The sequence below is a fragment of the Antechinus flavipes genome, chromosome 3, assembly GCF_016432865.1.
Source record: "Antechinus flavipes isolate AdamAnt ecotype Samford, QLD, Australia chromosome 3, AdamAnt_v2, whole genome shotgun sequence".
NCBI classification, from domain to species: domain Eukaryota; kingdom Metazoa; phylum Chordata; class Mammalia; order Dasyuromorphia; family Dasyuridae; genus Antechinus; species Antechinus flavipes.
Window position 1 is genome coordinate 257,786,641 of NC_067400.1, and position 23,861 is coordinate 257,810,501.

The 23,861-nt window shown below is 31.9% G+C and overlaps 1 protein-coding gene across 4 annotated transcripts in view; it reads right to left on the reverse strand.

Moving 5' to 3' along the window:
* The window catches only part of KDM6A (lysine demethylase 6A), a 238,885-nt gene that overhangs the window by 82,476 nt on the left and 132,548 nt on the right, over positions 1 to 23,861 (reverse strand). For all 4 annotated transcript variants that reach the window (XM_051984985.1, XM_051984984.1, XM_051984983.1 and 1 more), the window contains exons 7-8: positions 8,462 to 8,516; positions 1,584 to 1,618 (exon numbers count right to left, since the gene is read on the reverse strand). In XM_051984985.1, coding sequence (XP_051840945.1) covers positions 1,584 to 1,618; positions 8,462 to 8,516 — 90 coding nt within the window. The remainder of the gene's footprint in view (positions 1 to 1,583; positions 1,619 to 8,461; positions 8,517 to 23,861) is intronic.

Below are 23,861 nucleotides of genomic sequence, written 5' to 3' on the forward strand. Positions count from 1 at the left end.
ACATCTACTATTATTCTTCAATGGCCTAAAACTTTTTATAATTCAAAAGGCTCCTTAGACCTAAATACCGAGTTACACATGAAGCAAGAAATACAAAGGAAAATAGTAATTATTGGTGAACAAATTCCAAAATAAAAACTTTTCACCATCTACTTGTGGATAGATAACTCATAACAATTTCTTGGTTATAGGCTACTTTAATTTTTCTTCCTAAAGGGCTGATCTAATCATGTCACTAGATAACCCTTCTCCAAACACACTACAATAAACTCTAGTTGTTCCCTATTATCTATAGAACAAATACTTTTTCAATTCACCCTTCTTTCCAAATCTACATACTCTTAAGATTCAATGACAATGATCTTCTCAAGTTAAAACACTCAATTCTATTTCCAGACTACATTTTCTCAGTCTCCAATGCCTAAAATATTTTCCACTCCTCAACCTGACCCCTGGGGCTTCCTTCCAAGCCTTAACTAAAATTCCACATTGTACAAAAAGCTTTTCCAGTCCTCAATATTAGTGTCTTGCCTCTACTATGATCTCCAATTTATTCTACAGAGTTATTATTTATACCCAATTAAATATTGTCTCATCATTAGACTGAAAGCACTTAATAACTAATAATCAGGTACTGTTGGGGTTTTTAAATTCTTTTATTTGAATTCCTCCCACTAAAAAAACAGTGCTTGGAACAAACCAGGAATTTAATGCATGTGCATTGACTAGACTTGATTTATATTTCTGGATCAATAATCCCTATTATAAGCATGTTCCAAAGAAAGAGAAATTAATTTTAATAGTCATTGGGGGGAGGGGAAGGGGTACGCTGAGGCAATTGGGGTTAAGTGACTTGTCCAGGGTCACACAGTTAGGATATGTTAAGTGTCCGAAACCAGATTTGAACTTTAAATGTAAATTTTATGGGGAAAAAGCTGACCTTTGTTATAAAGGATATTTTAGGGAAAAAACTAGTGAAAAGGAATAGCTAATCTAAAATAAAGCAGAATATATAACCAAGAAGATAAAAATTAGTTTCAAATCTGCTTTGCCTGTCACCTAATTATAATGCACCCCGAAGTCAAACAATTTATTTCTGATAGCAAAATAATTGTTCTTTGTACCAGACCAATAAATCGAACACATAGCTTTTCTAGATAATATGTGGGGAATCAAAGCAAATCTGCTTTATAGAAATTCAAAATTATTTTGAAAAAAAAATTTGTATACTTCATTCAATATCAGCATAACGGAAAACAGTAATAATAATTTGTAAATAACAAATTCACTTTTTATGATTCTTGCGTGAAAAAACAAAAATCCTAAACATCCAGAAATCTTAAACGAGTTACAAAACTACAATACTTAGTACTTAAAACAAAAAAAAAAAAAACCACCCTTCTCAAATCTGCCCATTATTTTTCATAAACTACTATTTAAATTTCTCAACAAAATAAACACACCCACACAAGGTCTTTTAAGATGCTTACATATATGTGACTTCACGAAATAAATTTAACATAAGAAAATTATTAAAATGGGTGGGGGTAAGGTTTTAAAAGTAGAAACTAAAACACACTTACCTGAGTTTCATACAAGTGGGCAATGTGAAATTGAACTGCAAAGGATCAGGGAAAGTAAAAATCAATTACAAAAACCACAACAGTTAATAAGTATTTAAATATATAACATTAATAGAGGGGGAAAGAAAAAAAAGGAAAAACGTAAATTCCGAATAACTACAGATGAAAAATTAGCTTTGTTTTAAATGCATTATAATTTATATAAAGCTTGATGAAGAAATAAGATCTTCAGAAAATAAGATCCAGACTATTTTGAATAAGAGATTCATGTTTATGATTCTGACCTCAAATAGAAATCAAAATATTTTACAAAGAATGTCAGCATGTCAAATATTTACTTATTGATAAAGTTTTTAAAAGTGAGATGCTACTAATTAGCAAATACAAAATCAAATAATGAAATGGTCATAAGATGTCATTTCTCCCCTTGTTTTATACCAGATTTCATTTGAATGTCATAAAATCTTTTTAACACCTCCCTCCTTCCCCTGCCTCAAGACTAGAAAATGAACATCTATATGGATTTGTTCTATTTATGTTTTATTTAAAATTTACATTTTACTGAAAGAGTTTTTTGAGGGTGGGGATGGAATAGATGGGTAAAGAATGGAGAAATAAAATGATAGGAGAGGATCAGAGATAGGACCCTACTGATTTCCCAGTGAGGAACTTCCCCTACCAAAGCCAGGGATATTTATCTTCAACTTAAAACATTAACATAATCTTACTCTACTTGCTCTTTTTCTGATATGGACTTCTCAGAATGTTTTTAAGTTAATACTATATTATGAAGAGAAATATTACAGTGATATACAGCTATCAAAGTATCACTTTTTTTTTTAAAGCAAGTTCATAGATCCCAAGTTAAGAATGTCTTTCAAGAATTGCCATAAGCTCTGTGAGTTTAAAGGACTTGCCCCACACATCCACAGTGAGTATCAGAAGTGGTATGTGAACAGCCAGGTCTTCCTAATTCCAAGGCCAGCTTTCTTATCTACTACTCCATAGAAAGAAAAAAAAGAGAACTTAAATGTTTTATCTGACAATCTTAGGAATTAGTATTTTATTCTAGAAGTAATAAGAAAAAATACACTAAAGTTTTTTATTTTGAGAAATGATGAATTCAAAACAGTGATTGAGATTATTGTGGCAATTATGTGAAAGATAGATTATAAATTGACAACAGGAAGAAATGAAAAGGTTGTTATAATAGTTTAGGCAAAAGATAATATAAGAATGAACTAGTCATCAGAGTGAAGTGAAGAGAATGGGACAAATGACAGACTTTGAAAGTTGAAATTTAAAATCCTGGCATCGAGTTGGATAATAGGGAAATGAGGCAGTCATTAAGTCAAAGATGGTATTATGACTACAAAACCTACAAGCTTGGTGGCATCTGTAATAAAATCATGGAAGTTTGGAAGGAAAAGAACAAGTTTAATAGAAAAGATTATGTTTGGGTTATACTGATTTAGAGGAAATAATTTAACAATCAAATAGAAATGTGCAGGATGAAGTGCTGTAGATTCTAAATTGCATTTTGTAAAATAAGAGTATGAAACATAATTCTTTCTCAGGAGGAAAATGAGCAAATACATTGCCATTCAAATCAGGATTTTTTTTGTCTTCTCTCGCAAGCTTCTACAATGCCCAATTCCCTTTCCAACAATGGCCTATATCAGAGAAAGCAAAGTATGTCACAAAACACTCTCAGTTTTACATGAAAAATCTGAGACTCACTAGCTATCAACTAGCTACCTATTAGAACATGATGATCTTAAGAATTTTTTTGATATATTATTCCCCTTTGCAAATAATCAGTTACAAAATCCAGCTGTTTTTCCCTAACTACTAAATATATGCAACATGGTAATGTGAAATAATTGTTGGACATAGAGTCAAAAATTTCCTAGCTTCCTATTTTCCCTTGAAGATTACAAGTTGTCTGATCAAATATTCATTTAAACTCTATACATGCCATTTCCTTTATCTATAGTTTATAAGACCTTGGCCTACATAAATATCAATTATTGTAATTTTCACTGACTTAGTGGATAAAACATTGAAGAATACAAAGGAGTTCCAAAACTTGAAGGAACATAGCATCTCAGGTTTGTAACTGGCAAGCATTCTGACAACTATAAAATTTAGGACAGAAAAGTTGTCCTAGATAAACATTTTATTACTTCTCCTTTCAATTAAAAAGAAACAAAAAACAAACAATACTCACAAAAACAAAAACAAACCAACCTCCATTTCTCATTACCATATCCTGTGTAGACTTCTGATAACTGTAAATTTCTTGCAGCCACAGCAGCCAAAAAAACAAAAAACAAAAAACAAAAACAACAAAACAAACAAACAAAATAGGAAAAAAACAAACCAAACCAAAAGCAAAAACAAACCAAAGAAAAAAAACACTACACCTATCTCTTAGAAAAAATTCCAAAGTCAAAATGAAATTATTTGGGGGAATGGAAAAATTAGTGAAAACTCTATTAATGATCATGAACTGATTTTCCAACATAAAAAAAAGTCAACTTAAGAGAGACAAATCCCTGATTTAATAGAAGGGTATATATGTGTATGCATGTGTCTGTGTGCATGAATTTTTTAAAACACACACACACACACACCCCTAAAAAACTCATTAGGCTTGTCAGAAAATTTTCTTCCCTGGCTTACTACTACTAGGAATTCCCATTTTTACTTCATTTCCTATAGTTTACAAACTGTTTGCTGCCTAATTTCCTCTAACTCCTTATTCAGAAGTTCCATTTCTCACCATCCCCACTGCCCTTGGATTGTAAAGATCAGTGAAAGCAAAATAAAGGAATAGGAATAGTGGAGAAGGGGGAAAATACCATAACGGGATCATGCTCTTTTTTGGAACCCTATCACCTTGTGCTGAATTCTTATTCTGTATCTTAGGCTTAAGACTCAGAATAGTGTAATAAATATCAAAAGCAACCCATCTTACTGCTATCAAATTACTTTACTAACATTCCTTTCCTCACCCATTAGTGTTACTCCTTCTAAGGACAAGAAAAAAATGTGAGAAGAAAAACATTTGTACAGTTCCTCAATTCTGCCCTCCCCTCAATTACTCTTGATCATTACTTTCAGTTATGCAATTTCAAAGCTATTCCTTTCTTCTCAATAATTACTTTCTCTGTATTTCTAGCAACTTTTTACTCCAACACTAAAAGCCTGTCCCTCAATCCAAAGGCTGGAGGCCTAACACCTTATACATCCATGTCCACTTGAAAAATTTCAAAGCGGTCATTGGATAAGATGAAAAATTGGAAAGGAGAGGTATCTGAATTTAACTTAGATGTTCGTAGATGTTCAAAAAACTTTAAAATCATTAATGCAAATAAAAAGCCTTGAAGAACAGTTAGTTCTATAAAACTTAGTACTGTACCTTATATAAATATCTCACCATGTAATTTCTAACCAACTAGTTTTGTGGGAAACTAGAATCGGTCAGAAACACCCAATTTGCTACTGCATGCAATATACAAGTAAAATTTTGAATTGCTTTTAGAATACATTATAACATAACAGCCATATATAAAATAGTGATGAGGGAAAGGGGAGATTATGCTGCAGAAGACAAAAAATGTCTATTTGATAAAGTTCAGAATGTAAGATCATTAGGACTAAAACAATACCAATCTGTAATTTGAATTTAAGTGTAAATTATATTAGTGCAGAGCCCCCTCCCAAATCTATATTACAAAATTTAACAATTGTTATTCAAAGTATTCAAAAGCTTTATTTTATGCATCTTTTTTCTTCATCAATATGATTATTACATCTTAGAAAAAGGAACAACAACATCTCTATTTTCTTCTGTTTAAACACTTGTTTCCCAACTATTTTTCCCCATGTGCCTAAAAATAAGTACTTAACAGAGTTCATAGATTTTACTGCTTATTCACTAAAGTTAAGGTATAGAACTTTCAATCCTTATAGAATCAATAATAATCTTCATATATGAATTTAAAGAGGGAAGATAGGAAAATTTCTAAGTGAAACAAAAAGAAAAACCAATAGAAAAGATTTAATGGAAGTTTTCAGGGAAAGAGAATAGGATTACTAAGTAAATTGTCAGCATTCTAATATCCTACTGTTCTATGTTATAAGACGAATTAATGTTGTAAGCAAATCTATTTCGGATTTTCCCCTCTTGTTTTTATGCTTTGAAAACAAAACAAAACAAAAAATAAATTAAGATTCTGTAAAGAAAAACAGAGGGGAAAAAAAAGAATTATCGATTGAATTTCTGACAGACTTAATTAGCCCCCCCCCCAAAAAAAAAACCACCTTTCTAAAATTAGGAGGTTGACTAAGATTTAGAGTCATTTCACAAATGATATCCATTTTCAAGAACGCATATGAATGAATGTAGAACTATTAGGATGAGGCAACTGATGATGGATGTTGAGAGTGAAGGAAAACAAAATCAAAAGATCTGTCAAGAAAAGAAAGTCAAAGACACAAAGTTTTCAAATCTGAGTGATTGAAAGTATGATCATCGATAATAACAAATATGTAGTTAGAAGGGTAGGCTAGTTTAGAGGTGAATATGACAAAGCCTGATTTTTTAAAAGTTGCATTGAAGTTCTATTGCTCCATTTACATGGACAACAAATTGAAGAAGAAAAGAGATTCAACCAAAAAGAGAAAGAAAATATTTAATAATCATTTACATCAAAGTAATAAGTAAAGCTGCAAAGGTAAATAAAATAACTAAGGAAGAGAGTATGCATAGAGAAAGAATTAAAGTAATAGGACTAGAGAAATTTTTGTCTAGAGATGCAAGAGAATTTAGAAGCTGTCTGAACTGATTTTATAAATAAACAGAGTTATACAAATTAATACAATATTTCCAAAGACATACAAGAAGTAGATTTAATATCTAAAATTCAAACTGAGATGCTGTCTCCTGTTCCATCCCCTTTTTTAAGAGCATACTGATATCAAATTGATAACATTTCAGAGCAGAACAGATATATATATATATATATATATATAACAAAGATCAATTCAAAATATATATATGAAAGTCAGCCCCAGCTGGCAAAAGATAACCCAAGGAATTGGAAAAATAAAGCTCTGGCCACCAGAGGGTGGGAAATGATGATGTAAGAGAACGGCTAATCAACCAATACACACAGGAGCTGATAAATTAACAAGATGAATTTATGTAAAAGGATAAAGCATATTTATATTTACAAAAAAAAAAAACTTAAAATAGTCAATATGATATGTCAATATCAATTAACTAGATTTTAGTCAATTGGGTTTGGAATTTAATAATATAATGCTTTAATGGGGAAAAATGTATGATATGTTCAAAAAGGGGGAGGAGGAGAAAAAGATTTATAAATGGACTTTTGGAATAAATTTACTTAACAAGTTGAGGGGCAGCTAAGTGACGCAATCGACACAGTACCAGTTCTGAACTCAGGAGGAACACTAAGTTCAACTCTGGTCTCAAAAATTTAACACTTCCTAGCTGTGTGACCCTGGGCAAGTCACTTAACCCCAAATGCTTCAGAAAAAAAAAAGTACAAGTTGCCTATAAAAATGTATACTTCACATTAGGCAGCTCACTTTCCAACACAGATATGTATGAGGCTAATTTTTGTATATCCAATTTTTTTTAAATGCATTAAGCTTTTTTTTTTTTTTTTTTTTTTACAAATCGCTGAAATCTTGTGAAATAAAAAAATTCTCTTAATTTCAACAAAAATTTTAAATGTGTATGCTTTATAAATGCATGCTTTGGTATATAGTGTTTACTTTAAAATGACACAGTCATACTACTGATCATTTTAGGATTATAAATTTAGACTTAGAAATACCATAAAAGTCCACTAGTCTATTTATCTTAAGGAATGTCTGAAAGAAGTATAAGTAGAACAGAAATTTTTAAAAAATCAAACCTTAAATCACTTTTTTGAAGTCAAAGAATATACTAACGGATTACAAGAAATGTGTGTACATTTTTCTTGTTCAATCTTTACATTTGAAAATGTACATAAAAAAATGCATTTTCTCATTATAGAACTCACCCTCTTTTATCTTTACAAGAAAATCAGGATTTTAAATAAAGATTGGATTAAATTTTTGCAATAATATTCCAAATTTATTTCATTTATATGGAAAATATTTTTAAATCTTGGTTGTAAGTCAATGGCTAAGTTATTAGAAAACTCTCTTAAGTAATTCTTAAGCAAATATAATATACAAACAAAACACTCCCATATATTAATAACATTCATGAGAATTAATTTGTCTTAAGAGGGCAAAAGTCTGCACAAAGCACTTTCAAAACAAACAAAAGTACTTAATGACAGTCTAACTCTGAGATTAATTAAAAAAAGGAAGTATCAACAAATAAATTTGTAAACAAAATACCCTTTGTGACAACATACATTGTATACTTACCATAATAAGAATGAGAGATGTAGCACTTATGATTAGCACTTTTGTATAATATATTTTCTAAAATAATGATGCAGGATAAAAATTAAAAATGTTTCATAAATGTATATTTCTCAATCCACATAAAGTCACTCTCTTCTACTAGTGGGAACAATTTTAATTCAACAACCCACTTCAGTGGCACATCTATTTTAAACACAGACTCTTCACAGAAACTGGTTTCACATGTTCCATTTGTGCAAGCTAGGTAGCCATGGCAACCGAGACAAGGTTAGATTCAATAATTCTGGAAGGAAAAAGCCACATAAAATACCTATTTCTCCTAATGATAGCTGTATTTCAGGAGCAAGTATTTTAATATAAGCGATATTAATATGAGGTGGGGAGAAGTGGGGAGAAGCATAATACCGAAAAATACTTACTTTCAGCATTGGACAAAGTGCAGGGATTGCAGTCAACCAAAGCTAATTGAAAATGCTGTTAAAAAGAAAAAGTAGAGTGAGAAAATTAATGCTTGGTTTCTGGGTTAAAAATCCAATACTAACATGTTTAATGTGATGGAGAAATACATTTTATGGATAGAAACAATTCTCAGAAAGCATGTATACAAAAAAGAATTAAACACTTTCAAAGGTTGTTTTTTAAACTCAAACAAAATTAACAAAAATTTGAGTTTTTTCTCAGGTTATGTTCATGAAAATTTTCAAGTGGGATACTTTTTGAAAGAATAATAATAATATTATTAAAATGCCACTTAAATTATTAATTTAAAAACTTAAAAGGGTCTGGAGATCCAAGATACTTAAATCTAGGGAAAAATGTAAATTGAATATTAAGATGGACATAAACTTTAGTTATCCAACAGTACTTAAAAAGAAATTTAAAGGTAGTTTGGAAAAATTAACAGCATTGTATAAAATGCTTAAATTCCTTAACTTTCAGAAACTTCAAATTATCATAATATTCAAATTCATCACTAGTCTATACAAAATTTTAAAGTAATGATTTAATAATTTTAAAACACCTAAATTACAAATAAAATATTCTCAATTTTTATAGTATTTCCAAATTATAACAAAGAACTATAATATCAGTTTAATGAGTATACCTAAAACTCAAATGTTTAACAATCTGTAATCATTAAAAAACAAACAATAATAAAAACAATTTTATTAGCCAAACAATTAAATGCCTTTGAATTCCTTCTTTATAAATATATTTTACCTAGTAGGTTTAGCATTCTTAATTTATAGATATAAACCATAGCTGCTACTGTAGATATAAACCACAGCTGCTATAGCTGGTGTAAAAATGTTTAATTTGGAAAACATTCACTATGAATATCTACAGTTATTTTCCTGTCATCAACAGGATGTAAATTTTCCAATTTCTCCTAGCCTCTTTTCTCCAAGTTGAATGATGAAAAAAAATTTTTTTTAATATATCTCTAAAAACTACAAGAATAGAATAGAAAACTGGTTTTACATGAATACTTCAATAAGCATACTAAATGAAAGCAATGAAGAAAACAAACTAATAAAACTCATTCTATCAGAATAAAAAGCTGTGGCCATATTTTATTAAGTACTAATAAAGTTAATAAATTATAACATTCATCACTGCTTTTTTTTGGTATGTTTAAGGCTTTTAAAGTTTCAGTAAACCAGAATTTTCATTTAACTATTAATTCTAATTATTCATATCCTAATAAAATATATTCTAAGACATAAAGAATTTCCCTATTATTTTATGCGTCAACCAGGATTACTATAACTTGGCCACATCTGCTTGATTTAGCACCTAACAAGATACTTGTGACTTACATTTCTAGAGCATTGCCAATATGAGACAATACATATGATATTAATGCAATCAAAAGTTTAACATGATTTAATATCCTCACTGAATTTGAGGTCAAGAAATTTAGTCTAAATTGCCAGCACACTGCCCATATTTTATATATGTACATAAACTTTTATAAATCTTAAAATATCAAGTCAACATAATCAAATTTTAGCATTTATTCAACAATCTATCAGAACACACAATTTTTATAATTTCTTGTCAATCTTTTATTTTAACAGTTAACTAGTAACAAGTAAAATATTGCTTTTTCTCTTTTGAATTACATATATTCATATACCTTAGAAATTGTTGTATTTTTTAATACAAAAAAACAAAGTCTTAGACACACTTCAGTTGAAGAAAAACAGATATGAGTCTCCATTTCATTTAAGTAATACCATTTGTTTTTCATAGTAATGCTACTTTAAAATAAAGAGAAAAAACAAATTGTCCGTTTAAAAACAAAGCCAAATGCCTATTTGATAGTGATTATCATAGAACTGTTTTACCTGTTTCTACATTTAAACAATAAAAACGGCAGGAAAAACTTGACAATACCCTATATTCACCAAGAATTTAACCTCACTATTTCAAAATCTTTCTCATCAGAAATATAAAATATTCCAAATTTTCTATGAAAATCACAAGATAAAACTGTAGACAATCAAATATATATTTAACGACACCAACAATAATTACTCTTATCAATAATAATAATCTTCTAGAAATGAGAACACCAACACCCATATTACATTTAAAAGCTTAATGGGGGAGAGGGGGAAACAAGTAAAAATACTCATAGCTTCCTTTTAGATATAGAATCTAGATATAAAATAGCCATTTGTACTCATCAGAAATCTAAACAACTTTCTATATTTCCTGCATCATAATCTTAAATATTCCATGTAAATTTTACCACGGTAAAATCCAAGTCCCATGTCTGCAACAAACAGAAGCAGCTAGCAAACATCTGCACCTCACACAAATATTGCGGTACTGAGGGTGGCTACTGCTGTGTGAAATAGTTATCATGCAAGAGAAGCAGCGGCAGTTCAGAGACTACATTCAAAAACTGAAGCAGAGAGCAATCCAGAAATACAAACCCCAGAGAAGATTGACCTAGGAGGCATTATTTAGAATGCTAACAAGTGTTAATCTAATCCTGATGTTGTATTTGTGACAATCTATAGTTGGTCTAGTTATCATAAATATTAACTTATTTCTTCGAAGTGTTTAAAGACTCACATTTTAAGTAAAAAGCATAGCTTTACATATTCAATTTATAATAAAAACAATACACCTTCAGTAATAATGCTATACACCAACTAAAATATTTTTTCCTGAAAAAAATCTTTATTTATATCTTTATACTCTTTATATCTTTATCTCTTTATAGCTTTACATTCATTTTAATGACTATCGTATTAAAAAAGTGAAGCTTTTTTTCCAGTTATATTAGTATAGAAAATATACCCAAGATCAAGAGTTCTTAAAGTAGGTCTATGAACTAGCTATATATGTATATATATGTTAATTCAAAGATGTTCATCTATGTAAATATTTTTTAACTTTTAAAATGTTTTCAATGATTTTTCTAAAAAGAAAATAAAACCCTAATTTATACAAAGTTACATAAAAAGTGTTCAAATATCTACAATGACTTGAGAAAATTGTCATAAAAGAGCTCAACTCTATTGTTCATCTCTTTCAAACAAAGCTAATTAAAGATTGTGTAATCAAGTTCTAATGTGTACTCTTTAGCAATGCCTTTATTCAAATAACTAGCATACCTTGTGAGATTCTAAATGTTGGCTTATAGCCAGAGTTATATTCACTAGTGCCAAATTTTCTTTGGATCTAGGGACAGAAATTTTTTTAGCTTTCAAGGAAAGAAAAATAGAAATGTGGGAAAGGAAATTTTTAAAAAATATTTAAAAGCTGGGGGGGAGGAAGAAATATATAACATTTATATACTACTTTATGGTTTAGAAACCACCTTATATGTATTACCTTATTTAAGCATCATAGCCACTCTCTGCACTACATGCTATACTACCTATTAACAGACTAAGAAAACCCAGATTCACAGAATTTAATCTATAGTCAAAGGCTATTTACTGTCAAGAGTAAAAATCTGAAAACAAGGTCTTCCAGATTAATTGCAGAATTCTATCTACTTTGCTTTAAGCATTTGTTCCCAATTTCATGCCATAGCTTGAAGAAGTCATTAAAGTATAGAAAAGTTTGAGGAAAGATTAACTGAAAAAGACTCAAGAGAACAGAAAAACAGGGTGATTCCCTGGGTTATATACACTTTAGAAAGGAATTTTCTGGAATTAAAGCACAGAAGAAAACCTAATGCAAAGATAGTATGTAAGGTAATAGCAGAGAAGACTTTGATTGGGAATGTTTCCCAATATGAACTACCAGAACAGCACTAATGAGTGCTAGAAATTATTTTTAAATTTTCATGATACTAAAATTTAGAATGGTAGCTTCAAGTGAAAATGAAGCAAAAATATTTGGAACTTAAAATTTATTCAATTATATATGCCAGAATTTTTAACGTGAAGTCTTAAATGGGAGGCGGGAGGTGGGGGAGGGTAGGGAGAGGATATAGAACCATGTATTATATCAATTCATCACTTTCTAATAAGATTTTAAAATTAAAGAATTTTTTTAAAAGTACTTTTAGGAAGAATAACATGCCAAATTCTTCATTTATTTTGTCTTCTAAGAAATACCATGACATAGTGGACATGAAGTTGGCTTCTAAAGTACGTGCCAGCTTCAATGCATACTGACTGAATGGTCAAGTTGCTTCACACTCATTGTTTCAGGTGACTATCGTAGTACACATAGCAGAGAAGGTACAACTGAAAAAGCACTTCCTCATCAGAAAGTCACTACACAAGTGGAACTGCCAAGTATACTCCCTTGTCTTTATTTTGCCCTCTTAATTCAAAATTAAAATATGTAGTACAGATAACTGTTTTAGATGATAAAGTTGCAAGTTGAAAAATTACATATTGCTTGCCCTCCAAAAAGCTTTGAAATACAATTTATCTGTATTAAATTACTTTGTATATATTTATATTCACTTACTTTATATTTGTACATATGTTTTACACACACACATACAACACACACACACACACACACACCTTTCTCCTTAGAATGCAAACTCCTTATGATCAGGGATTGTTTTCATTATAGTCCCAGGATATAATAGTGCATGACAGATAATAAGAACTTAATACTTTTTGATTAAGGGAAGATATCTTGTACATCTTTTCTCTTTTGTACCCTCCATCTTCATGAACAAAGTGAGAAATAACAGGATAAAATAACTTACCCTTGTTTTCACAATTAGCACCACTGAAAGAATTGGAATCTATCAACCATACATACATTAATATTGAATTAAGATTCTAGTTGCCTAAAACATAAAAGTGAAATATATTTGGAATTATTTAATAACAATGGAATAATTCCATTTAGCAAATGTAATATTTGAACAGTTTGAAAAAAATCTTTCACATGTATCTCATCTAAATCCTTACACAACCACTCTGTAATAAATATAATGTTTTTCTCTATGGTTAAGGTTGCAAAGAATAACTAAATAACTTGGACAATTTATTAGGCCTTCTTGTCAAGTATTCATTCTACTACAATTATAAAATTCTTATTTGTAGACTCTTTTCTCCTATGTTTCTACTCATGGATTGAAGAATCTAGTGACATGATGCTTAAATAGAATAGCTAATAATCTGACCTCCATTATGACACCATGGCTACCTAGGAACTTGAATACTAACTGAAAACACAGACCACTCTTTAAAATTGACAATGACATAAAATTAATAAATATTTACATGTATTACCTTAAATAAGCTCCATGTTTTCTTACATAAGACTTGATTGACTGCTTAGATGGAAAGGAGGTACTTGTCAAAATCTCCCTTTTCCTTGAATATTGGGCCCAACTCAGCCCCTCTTCACCACCACCCTCATTAGATTTCATTACCATGACTCCATGAGTCAGCTGCTCTGGAACCCTCAAACATCATTCTATCCATAATGGCTTGATCCTTTCTTTAGTTAATTCAATGTACAAAACCAATTGTCAAAAGCAAATTTTTATGAGGATTCAGAAAATATATAGGATTAAACTGCCAAAAAGTGTTTTATAAGCTGTAAAGAAGGAATTGATCAAGAAATTTTAAGTAATAGAAACTAGTTGAGTTAGGTCAGGAGGCAATGAATTTATCTAAAAAAAGACAACATATAAAAATCAGCAACACAAGAAAAGCCAGCATACTAAAGTAAAGAAGCTGAAAAAGCTATGGAACTTTACTAGAAAAATGTGAAAATAAAAAAAGCATTAGAAAAAGGTAACTATCAAGTTACTACAGAATTCAAAATTTTATGTGGCAATATAATATAAAGTTTATAGAGGGATGGATATATATATATATATATATATATATATATATATATATATCAAGAGGGAGTAACAATTTCTTTCTAAATTGTTTTTACATTTTAGTGTACACAATGCTTATGTGATCATTTGATACAAGTGTGCTATGAAATGTGTATATTCTCAAATTCATTCTCCTTTTTTTTTTTTTTTTTAAATTCAAAACCATGTCTATTTTTCTAACTGGTAATAAACATTCTTTCTAACCAAGCTCTTCTGAAAAAGTACTGGTGGCAGCTAGAAAAAAGGTACCTAATCAACTAGGATTTGTTAACATAGTCAAGAAAATGGATTAAAAAAAAAAAAAAAAGTAACCCTTGCCCTCAGATTCCTTTAGGAAATGTCTGGTCTGACCAATCCAGTAAATTATTTATTCTCTATCATCTCCTTTCAACTAAGAGCTTCTATCTCTTTAGATACTAAGACCATGGGTATTCTGAATCTCCACTCTCAATATATGCCAGATAAAATTCTACCTTTCCCTATAGATATTTCTAAGAACTCTTGCTTCCTTCTTCCCCATTTTGCTAGCTAGCTATATATATATATATATATATATATATATATCAATGTGCAGACAATAAATTTGTCCTTGAGTGATTCAGAAGCCTGTTTCTTCTAGTACACAACAAATCAGGTCTGGGTTCAACGTAATTAGATCTTCTAGTAAATGAGGTGGTTCCATAACTAGAACTAGGAAACTTAGTGGCCACAGCATTATCCTCTCATAAACATGACACTGTGATTCAGGACATGAACATCAAGATCTCAACACTATGCCCAGAGAATCAGAGAATACCCTCAGCCCACGAATTGCTGACCAGGATATATGTCTAGATGTGGGAGTTCACATGTTAAACTCCATATTGTAGCAAAAACAGACTTCCAATGGGAGAACTATGCTGGAAGCAGAGAAACCAGATAAGGAATATTGGGAAATTTTAAGGTTTTAAACTTACCAGGACATGCACATTCATACTTTCAAAAGCTTTTCACTCTTTTTTTGAGTAAATACAGCACTTAATCAGTAGTCATTGTCAATAAGTCAAATTGAAGTTCTTGTCTTTTGGTTTCCATTCTTTTTCAACCCTTCCATTTTCTATGGTCTGTGTTTCCAAACGAATCTCAAGCCTCCATTGGGAAGGAGCTGTATTTTATTTAATGAACAAACTGCCACCAGCTCATATGCTAAGGACTCTTCCTGTAGATCATCAACCAAATCCCATTCCCTAAGCCCCTAAACCCACTCATCCCCCCAAAACACTCCCCACCCTTCCCTTCTATGGAATACCTGATCCATAGAAAACATGTTTTCAGGTTAAAATCTTTTTTCCCAAACCTCCAAATTCTATCGCTAAGATCAGTCTCCATTTTGACAAACAGCTTTTCTGGCCACTCTTTCCAGCACTCACTGCACGTTGCTCATTTTCTCCTGACTGACAAGGTTCAGGTATGAATTCTACTCCTTGCTTCCCCCCCTCCACTTCCAAGTCGGTTTCAGATTCTCCCTCTTGCCAGCATCATTCAGTAAACTATAGACCTCCAAAACAGTCCCTCTTTCCTACCTATATGAATTCACAATCTTCTCCTCCCAAATCCCTATACTGATATTAGGGGTCTTCAACATACATATTGATACTACCTGATATACAATTATTTTATTAAACTCAGTTTTTCAAACTTATTCACTTCTTATAAAGTACTTCCAACTCCATTGCAGCACAGTCAGTCACAACATTAACCATTTCAAGAACTCGGAAATTCCCTTATCTATTGTCAAACTATTTGTGTTTCACTTCTCTGACTTCCAAAAGAAAATGCTGCTCTCTACCTAGATCATAATCAATAATAATCTCTTGATCCCTCAGTTCTCTCCCAAGTCATCAACCCTGGTACCATACCATCCATGGGGTTTTTCTTGGTGAGTAAAATAGTTTCTTGGGAGTTTGATTGTTATAGCAATAAACAGATTAATTTAGGTAGTACTGTCATCTTTATTATATTCACTCGACCTATCCAAGAGTACTTGATATTTTTTCCTATTACTTAGATCTGACTTTGTGTAGAAAGTGTTTTGCAGTTTTGCTCATATAGTTCCTGACTTTCCCTTGGCAGATAGATTCCCAAATATGTTATACTATCAACAGTTTTTTTTTTTTTTCCCCATAATTGTAACTTTTTGTTGACAGAACCCATGCCTGGGTAATTTTTTACATTATTATCCCTTGCACTCACTTCTGTTCCGACTTTTCCTCTCCCTCCCTCCACCCCTCTCTCTTAGACTTAGCAGTCATATACATGTTAAATATGACACAGTATATCCTAGATACAATATATGTGTGCAGAACTGAACAGTTCTCTTGTTGCACAAGAAGAATTGGATTCAGAAGGTAAAAATAACCTGGGAAGAAAAACAAAAATGCAAACAGTTTACATTCATTTCCCAATGTTCTTTCTTTGGGTGTAGCTGCTTCTGTCCATCATTGATCAGTTAAAACTGAGTTAGATCTCTTTGCCGAAGAAATCCACTTCCATCAGAATACATCCTCATACAGTATCGTTGTTGACGTATATAATGATCTCCTGGTTCTGCTCATTTCACTTAGCACCAGTTCATATAAGTCTCTCCAAGCCTCTCTGTATTCATCTTGCTGGTCATTTCTTACAGAATAATAATATTCCATATCATTCATATACCACAATTTACCCAACCATTCTCCAATTCAACAGTTATTTTAAATGGAATTTCTCTTTGTATCCTTGCTGTTGGATTTTGTTAGTGATGTATAAAAGAATGTTGATGACTTATGTGCATTTTGTATCCTGCAACTTTGCTAAAGTTGTGGATTGTTTCTAACAGTTTTTTAGTTGATTCTCTAGGGGGTTCTCTAAATATACCATCATATAATATACCATCATATAATCTGTAAAGAGTGATAATTTGGCTTCCATTATCCACCTAATTCCTTTAATCTCCTTTTCTTCTCTTATTGCCAAAGCTAGAATTTCTAATACAATATTGAATAGTAATGGTGATAGTGAGCAACCTTGTTCCACCCCGATCTTGCTGGGAATGGTTCCAGTTTATCCCCCTTACATATGATGCTTGCTCATGGTTTTAAATAGATGTTACTGACTGTTTTAAGGGAAAGTCCATTTATTCCTATACTGTCTAGTGTTTTTAATAATGAATGGGTGTTGGATTTTATCAAATGCTTTTTCTGCATCTATTGAGATGATCACATGGTTTTTGTTAGTTTGGCTATAGATACAATCAATTATGCTAATAATTTTCCTAACACTGAACCAGCCTTGCATTCCTGGTATAAATCCTACTTTGTCATGATGTATTATCTTTTTTTTTTTTGTACTCTCTTTGATAATATTTTATTTAAGATTTTTGCATCAATACTCACTAGAGAGTTTGGTCTATAATTTTCTTTCTCTGTTTTCATCCTACCTGGTTTAGGTTTCAGTACCATGTCTGTGTCCCATGGGGTTTTTCTTGACAAAGATCCTAAAGTGGTTTGCCATTCTCATTCTCCAGTGGATTATTTTGTCAGAACATTCCACTATGACCACCTGTGTCCATTTGGGCAACCTTATACCCACAGTTTCATTTAGCTATATACTTCCTTTTTTTTTCTCCACAATGAATCCATTAAAATTCCTATTATGCTCTTCCCATATTACTGATTGTGCCCTACCAAGAAAATCTTAATTTATCACTCCTAACACCGAAGGCCTTCAATCTTACACACCTGCTGAAAGAAGAAAATCTCACCATCACTTTGGTCTTCTACAACTCTGTTAAATAAACTCAATTGAGTACTCACTACTGCTAGAAGGCAGTCTTTCTACACTTCCCTAAATATCTCATCCTACAAAAAAATTCCCCAAACCTTTTCACATCCCTCCTCTAATTTTTTATGTTTCTCTTGTTTTTTTTTTTTTTTTTTTAAATTCTCTTAAGGTAACAACCTTGTTTCATGTTTATATTGGAAAAAATTGAGGCCATCACTGAGAACTATTTTTCTTCCTCCTCTTCATCTCACACATCACTCAGCTGTGCCTTCTGCTACTCTCTCCTTATCACTGTTGCACACAAAGTGGCCACCCTACTCCTTGTCAAAGCCCTCTGTACCTGGCACAATTCCATCCTATTTCCTCCAGCAACTTGTTGCCTCTTTTATCTTCACTGTCAGATTTCTTGTTCTCTATTCATATAGCATTGACTAAAATTACTCTTTCCAAATGTTACCAATTATCTTTAATATCAAATCTTGGTCTCAATCCCCCTTCTTAGTGACCTCTCTGCAAAGTCTTTGACATGCTGACCACCAATGTTTTTTCCCTTTATACAATCATTAGTTTCAAGAGATCTACTCTCCTGATTCTGCTCCAATCTACCTGACCATTCCTCCTCCTCTTTTAATGGATCTTTTCTATATCAATAAACTAAAAATGGGTGAGCCCCACAGGATTTTATCTTAAGTTCTTTTATTTCTTCCTGCTATACTACTTAACCTGATGTTCATATCAATTTGCATGTATTTAGTATTTAGTTATTGATGATCCACAATCTATATTAACCTTTCTGCTGAATTCCAGTTTCAAATCTACAACTGCTCAATGGACATCACAAACTGAGTTTTTTCTAAAAACTAATATCATCCATTCCTACCCCATTTTAGTTCACCCAAGACGTCAAATATCTAATACGTCCATTGGACTTATCTTTTGTCACCAAACACATTTGCAGTTTAGCCTCCTCCTTTTGCCATAGGCCAGGCAGTTTCATTGACACAACTTGTAGGTGTCTTTTATTTCTCCCCACTACAATACTGGATTGCCTTCTGGTCTCAGAGGCTCATCTTCCAATGTAATTTTTTTTTTATTATCTTACTGTCCATAAGATTTTCATATCAAAGATACTGAAGTGATTTGTCATTTCTTTCTCCAGTGGATCACCTTTTGTCTTCTAATTTTAAGGAAGTTATATTTGTGTAAACTGTTTGGTTGTTTTTGTAAAAATTCAAGCAATTGCTGAAGCACTACAATTAGATGATATTCACTCACTTGAAGGATAGCAAAATGAAGAGAAAATGAAAACAACAAGATACCCCCTGCAATTTAAGGATTATATAATGGCAATGAGTTTTAGGGTGTGTCACAAGATGGAAAGGATTCAAAGAGCAACCAGAATTTACTCCCATGAACTTTTTTATTTTACTCTTTGGTGAAAGTGATTAGGGGACAACAATGTTAAATCCTCCCCTGGAGTAAAATTTGAGTTTTGGAAGAATTTGAGGTATTACACAAATGAACCAAGTACATTCCAGAAAATCTGTGGAGGGCAATAACGCGTGCTACATGTATTGTTTAAAATATTTCGACTCTTATCCCATAACAGTGAACCGGAAATTTATTATGAAATTTCAAATGAGAGGCCCCTAGACATTTCCCAAAAGTAGCAAAAATTGTTACTGTCTGTATGTGGCAAATTCAATACAATTACTGGCTTAGATGAGTCTTTGATTTTGTTGGTTCTCTATTTTTGTTTTTTCCTCAACTTAGGCAGGCAATCCTGAGCTAACTTGAAGATAACTGGAAGCAATAGGAAGTTTCTGATGGAAGAGAAAGACTGTTGGCAGATGACTGATCTATTAAAGAGACTTTTTGAGCTGTTTGCTTATGCTATTCTAATCTTTGTTTCAAATCTATAAAGATCAAGTATGAATAAAAAGAAGAGATATGAATATATTACCAAACCACCTCTTCATGGAGGAAGTTCATAAGTGATGCACATTATACATCATTTTTTGTTCTCAATATATTGATAAGTGTGTTCATTTTTTTCTCATTTTAATATTTTAAAATACCATTTATTATATAGAATGTATGTTTAAGGAAGGGAAGGAGTACTTGGGAAAACTGTAATGCTGCAAAAACAAAAGAAATAAAAACTCATAAAAGAATAAACTTTTTCATTTATTATTAACTAAGTTGTTATATTTCACTTTAAGATAAATGCCACAGGACATTTTACATAAGAACCTGAAATCATTATACTGACTTCTGACTTAGCTTACTTAAGATAAAACCAGAATCAGGTTACATCATGTTAGTTCTCCTATTTGTTGACTATCATTCATTATCCTCCACACACACTTCAGGGCTCCCCCCAAGCAGATAATTTTTAGGGCACCTTTTCTAGACCCTTTCTTACATCAGAAGGTGTGAACAACGTAATCCTTAAAAGGCTGCTCAGACATACAAAGGACTGCAAAATCCCACTGCTACTTCCAGTGACAAGACTATCTAGGGCCTGTGCCACCTTAGTGCAGGGTTGTGACTACAGCTCCCAGGATGCTCACACCAGCTGCTTTGTCACTTGCCTGTTGCCATAGGATTTCAATGAAGGTTAAAATGGCAAAATGGTATGGATGATATTGTATGCCTTCATGTATACATTAAATTGAAGTGAAGCAGAGTTGCATGAAGTCATTGGTCTCACTCTCTTCCAGTCACCACAATTCAGTGGCGGACAGAGTCAAAATAAGTAGTGATGGCCCGAGATACAGTGGGTTACCTTGGCATCTTTAATATCTAAGCAAATTCATAACACTAGCTTCAGTTGCCTTCATGGGCACTGGAACAAATTATTCTCAGCTGCCCATTCCACCAGGGATGTCTTCCCATGCTTGGGTTAGACTCTTCCTTTAAATGGCTGACAGGTCTGAAATCCCAAAAACAGTTTGCTCGGGTGAGGCTGCTATGCACATTACAGATTCTTGGAGCCCTAGGTGAGAGTTGGGTCAATCAGGAAGACACTAAAGATGGAGAAAAGCACTGAAGAAGGCTCCACAGCCCTCACACCACGGGTACTATTCTTCCACCAGCTCAGATAAAAGTACCTATATAAAAACATTTAAAATTGAACATAAAATCCCATTTACTATACTATAAGGTACTTGAGATAAAGATTGCCTCATTTATATTTTTGGTATCTCTGGCACTGACTGGCATATACTAGACTATAAATGTTTCATGAGGAGACACAATGTTAAGGAAGATATACAAATAAGAAAAATTATAATAATTCAAGGAAGAAGTGATGTGGGCCTGAACTAAAGGAGTAGTGGTATTAAATGGATAGAAGAGAACAAATATAAGAGGCAAAAGGCAAAAATAAAGGTGACTTGCAAAATAAGTGGATTTGAAAGCAGAATTAAGAATGACTCTTAAGATGTTTAAACATGAATGAATTGAAAGATATAGTGGTAGCATGAAAAAAACAAGAAAATATTAGGAAGAAAATGGAGAGAGAAAAGGAAGACAGTGAGATTATGCTTTTTAAGACGTGCCTACTTGGAATGCTAACATGACATCGTCCCTGATTGTCAGTGGAGCATTATATTCAAAAAGCAGCTGGAAAAATCACACCTAGAATTGAGAAGATTTTTTGTATCAGGATGTATATACATCGGGGAGTCAGCTGCATAAAGATGATAATTGAATAACCAAGTGAGATAACAAAGAGAGAGAAAGAAAGGATAATATATGGATCTGGTTCGATGAATACCCATACATATAAAAGGAAAAGTAGTACATTATGACTCAAGAAAGTAAACTAAGAAAAAACAATCAGACATATAGGAGAAAAAAAATGTAATGTTCCACAAGTAAGGAAGAGAAAGAGGTTAAAAACAATATACAAACCTGGAAAATTAAAACACAAAGAATGCTATTTTTTTTAAAGCACTAGAATGAGCAATTAAAAATGACTGATAACTCTGAGGACAATGAGATGATCAGAAGGGAAGATAGTTATCAAAGTGAAGAGAAGTTACTATAAAGTTATACAAAGTTGAGTGAAGATAACTTTGTCTAGGAGTTTTCTAAGAGAATGCTATCAAAGGCAAAAAGAAAGATGGCCTTATCAAGTAAAACCAGGTACCTCCTCCTCAGAAATGCTAAGAAAAAGAATTGAGGATGATAAAACAACTTTGAAGGGTAGAAGTAGTGTAAAAAACAAACTGGCATATGGCTTCAATTTTCTTAGTAAAATGGTATTCAGGTGTCTCATGAAGGGATAGGCAAGGGTAGAGTAAAAAGTAAGAATGTTTTGAGCATTTCTTATTATGATAATTAAGTGTAGGGAAAAAGTAATATTAACAGTGAGGGTCCAATTAGAATTGGAGGGGAGGGGAGAGGAATCAAAGTACTTACAGGAATTGGGCAGTTTTGTGAAAGCACTTCAAAAAGCATTTAGGATCATAGGAATAGGATGGGTTGACCACGGATTAGGGGTTTGAAAGGATTAAATGTCAATTAGACATAAAAGCTCATATCTTCAAAGAAAGAACAAAGTACAAGGGAAGTGATCAACTCTTAAGGTTGGGGAAGACTGAAAGTGAAACTAGGAAAGAATGATGAAGAAATGAAAAAAAACAGAATGATTAGAGAACTTAATGATTACAAAGAAAAAGTTTAGGAGGATCATAAGAAAACATAAGTCAAATCACAGAATCCAAGCAACTTCATTTTGTAGATTAAAAAAATTAATCCAATAAAAACTAAATAAACTGAACAAGAGCACACAGTTGACAAAACTAAAATTTGAACTAAATTATAATGAATCCTAATATAGTTCTGTTTCCACAGCACAAAAATGAAAAGAGAGGAAGATATGAGGATGGTATGTCAAAGTTCAAGATCATGAGTAGCAACGTAGGGTTAATTATGAGATTTAAGGCATGGAAATATCTGAGTAGTTGAGGGTAAATAAAGATAGCTTACAAATTAGGAGACTGTTGAGGTATTTGAATGCCTTGGAATATTACTGTCCTTTAAAGAAATGAAAGCCAGGCTGATTTCAGAAAAACTTGAACAGATTCATATGAACTGATATTGTGTTAAGAGCAGATCTAGAGAAGCATTGTACACTGTAACAGCTCCTCTCCCCAATAAACTTAGTTAGGATGGAAAATGCCAACCACATTTAAAGAAAGAACTATGGAGACTAAATGGGAATCAAAGTATACTCTATTTTCACATTTTATTTCGTTTTTTCTTTCTTTTCTCTTCTGAATTTCTTTCTCAACATGACTAATATGGAAATTGTTCAAAATGACTGTATATGCATAACCCATATCAGATTGCTAGCTGTCTTGGGATGAGGAGAGCAATAAAAATGTTTAGAACTCAAAATTTTACACAAGTGAATATTGAAGATTATCTTCACATGTAATTGGGAAAATGAAATCAAAAGGTAATTTGATCAAAATGAGAAATTAGTAAATTACATTATATTCTCTGTCTCTGTGTCTTTGACAGAAGAGAGGTTATAAACAAATGACAATACAGAGAGGAATTTTAAATGGCAATAAAAACAAGGTTTCTATAGTACTACTGCTCTTAGCCAAGTATGATTAGGGAGTTGAGAGACGAGAACAGGTTCTTGTACCTTCCATAGAGGGTATAGCCTT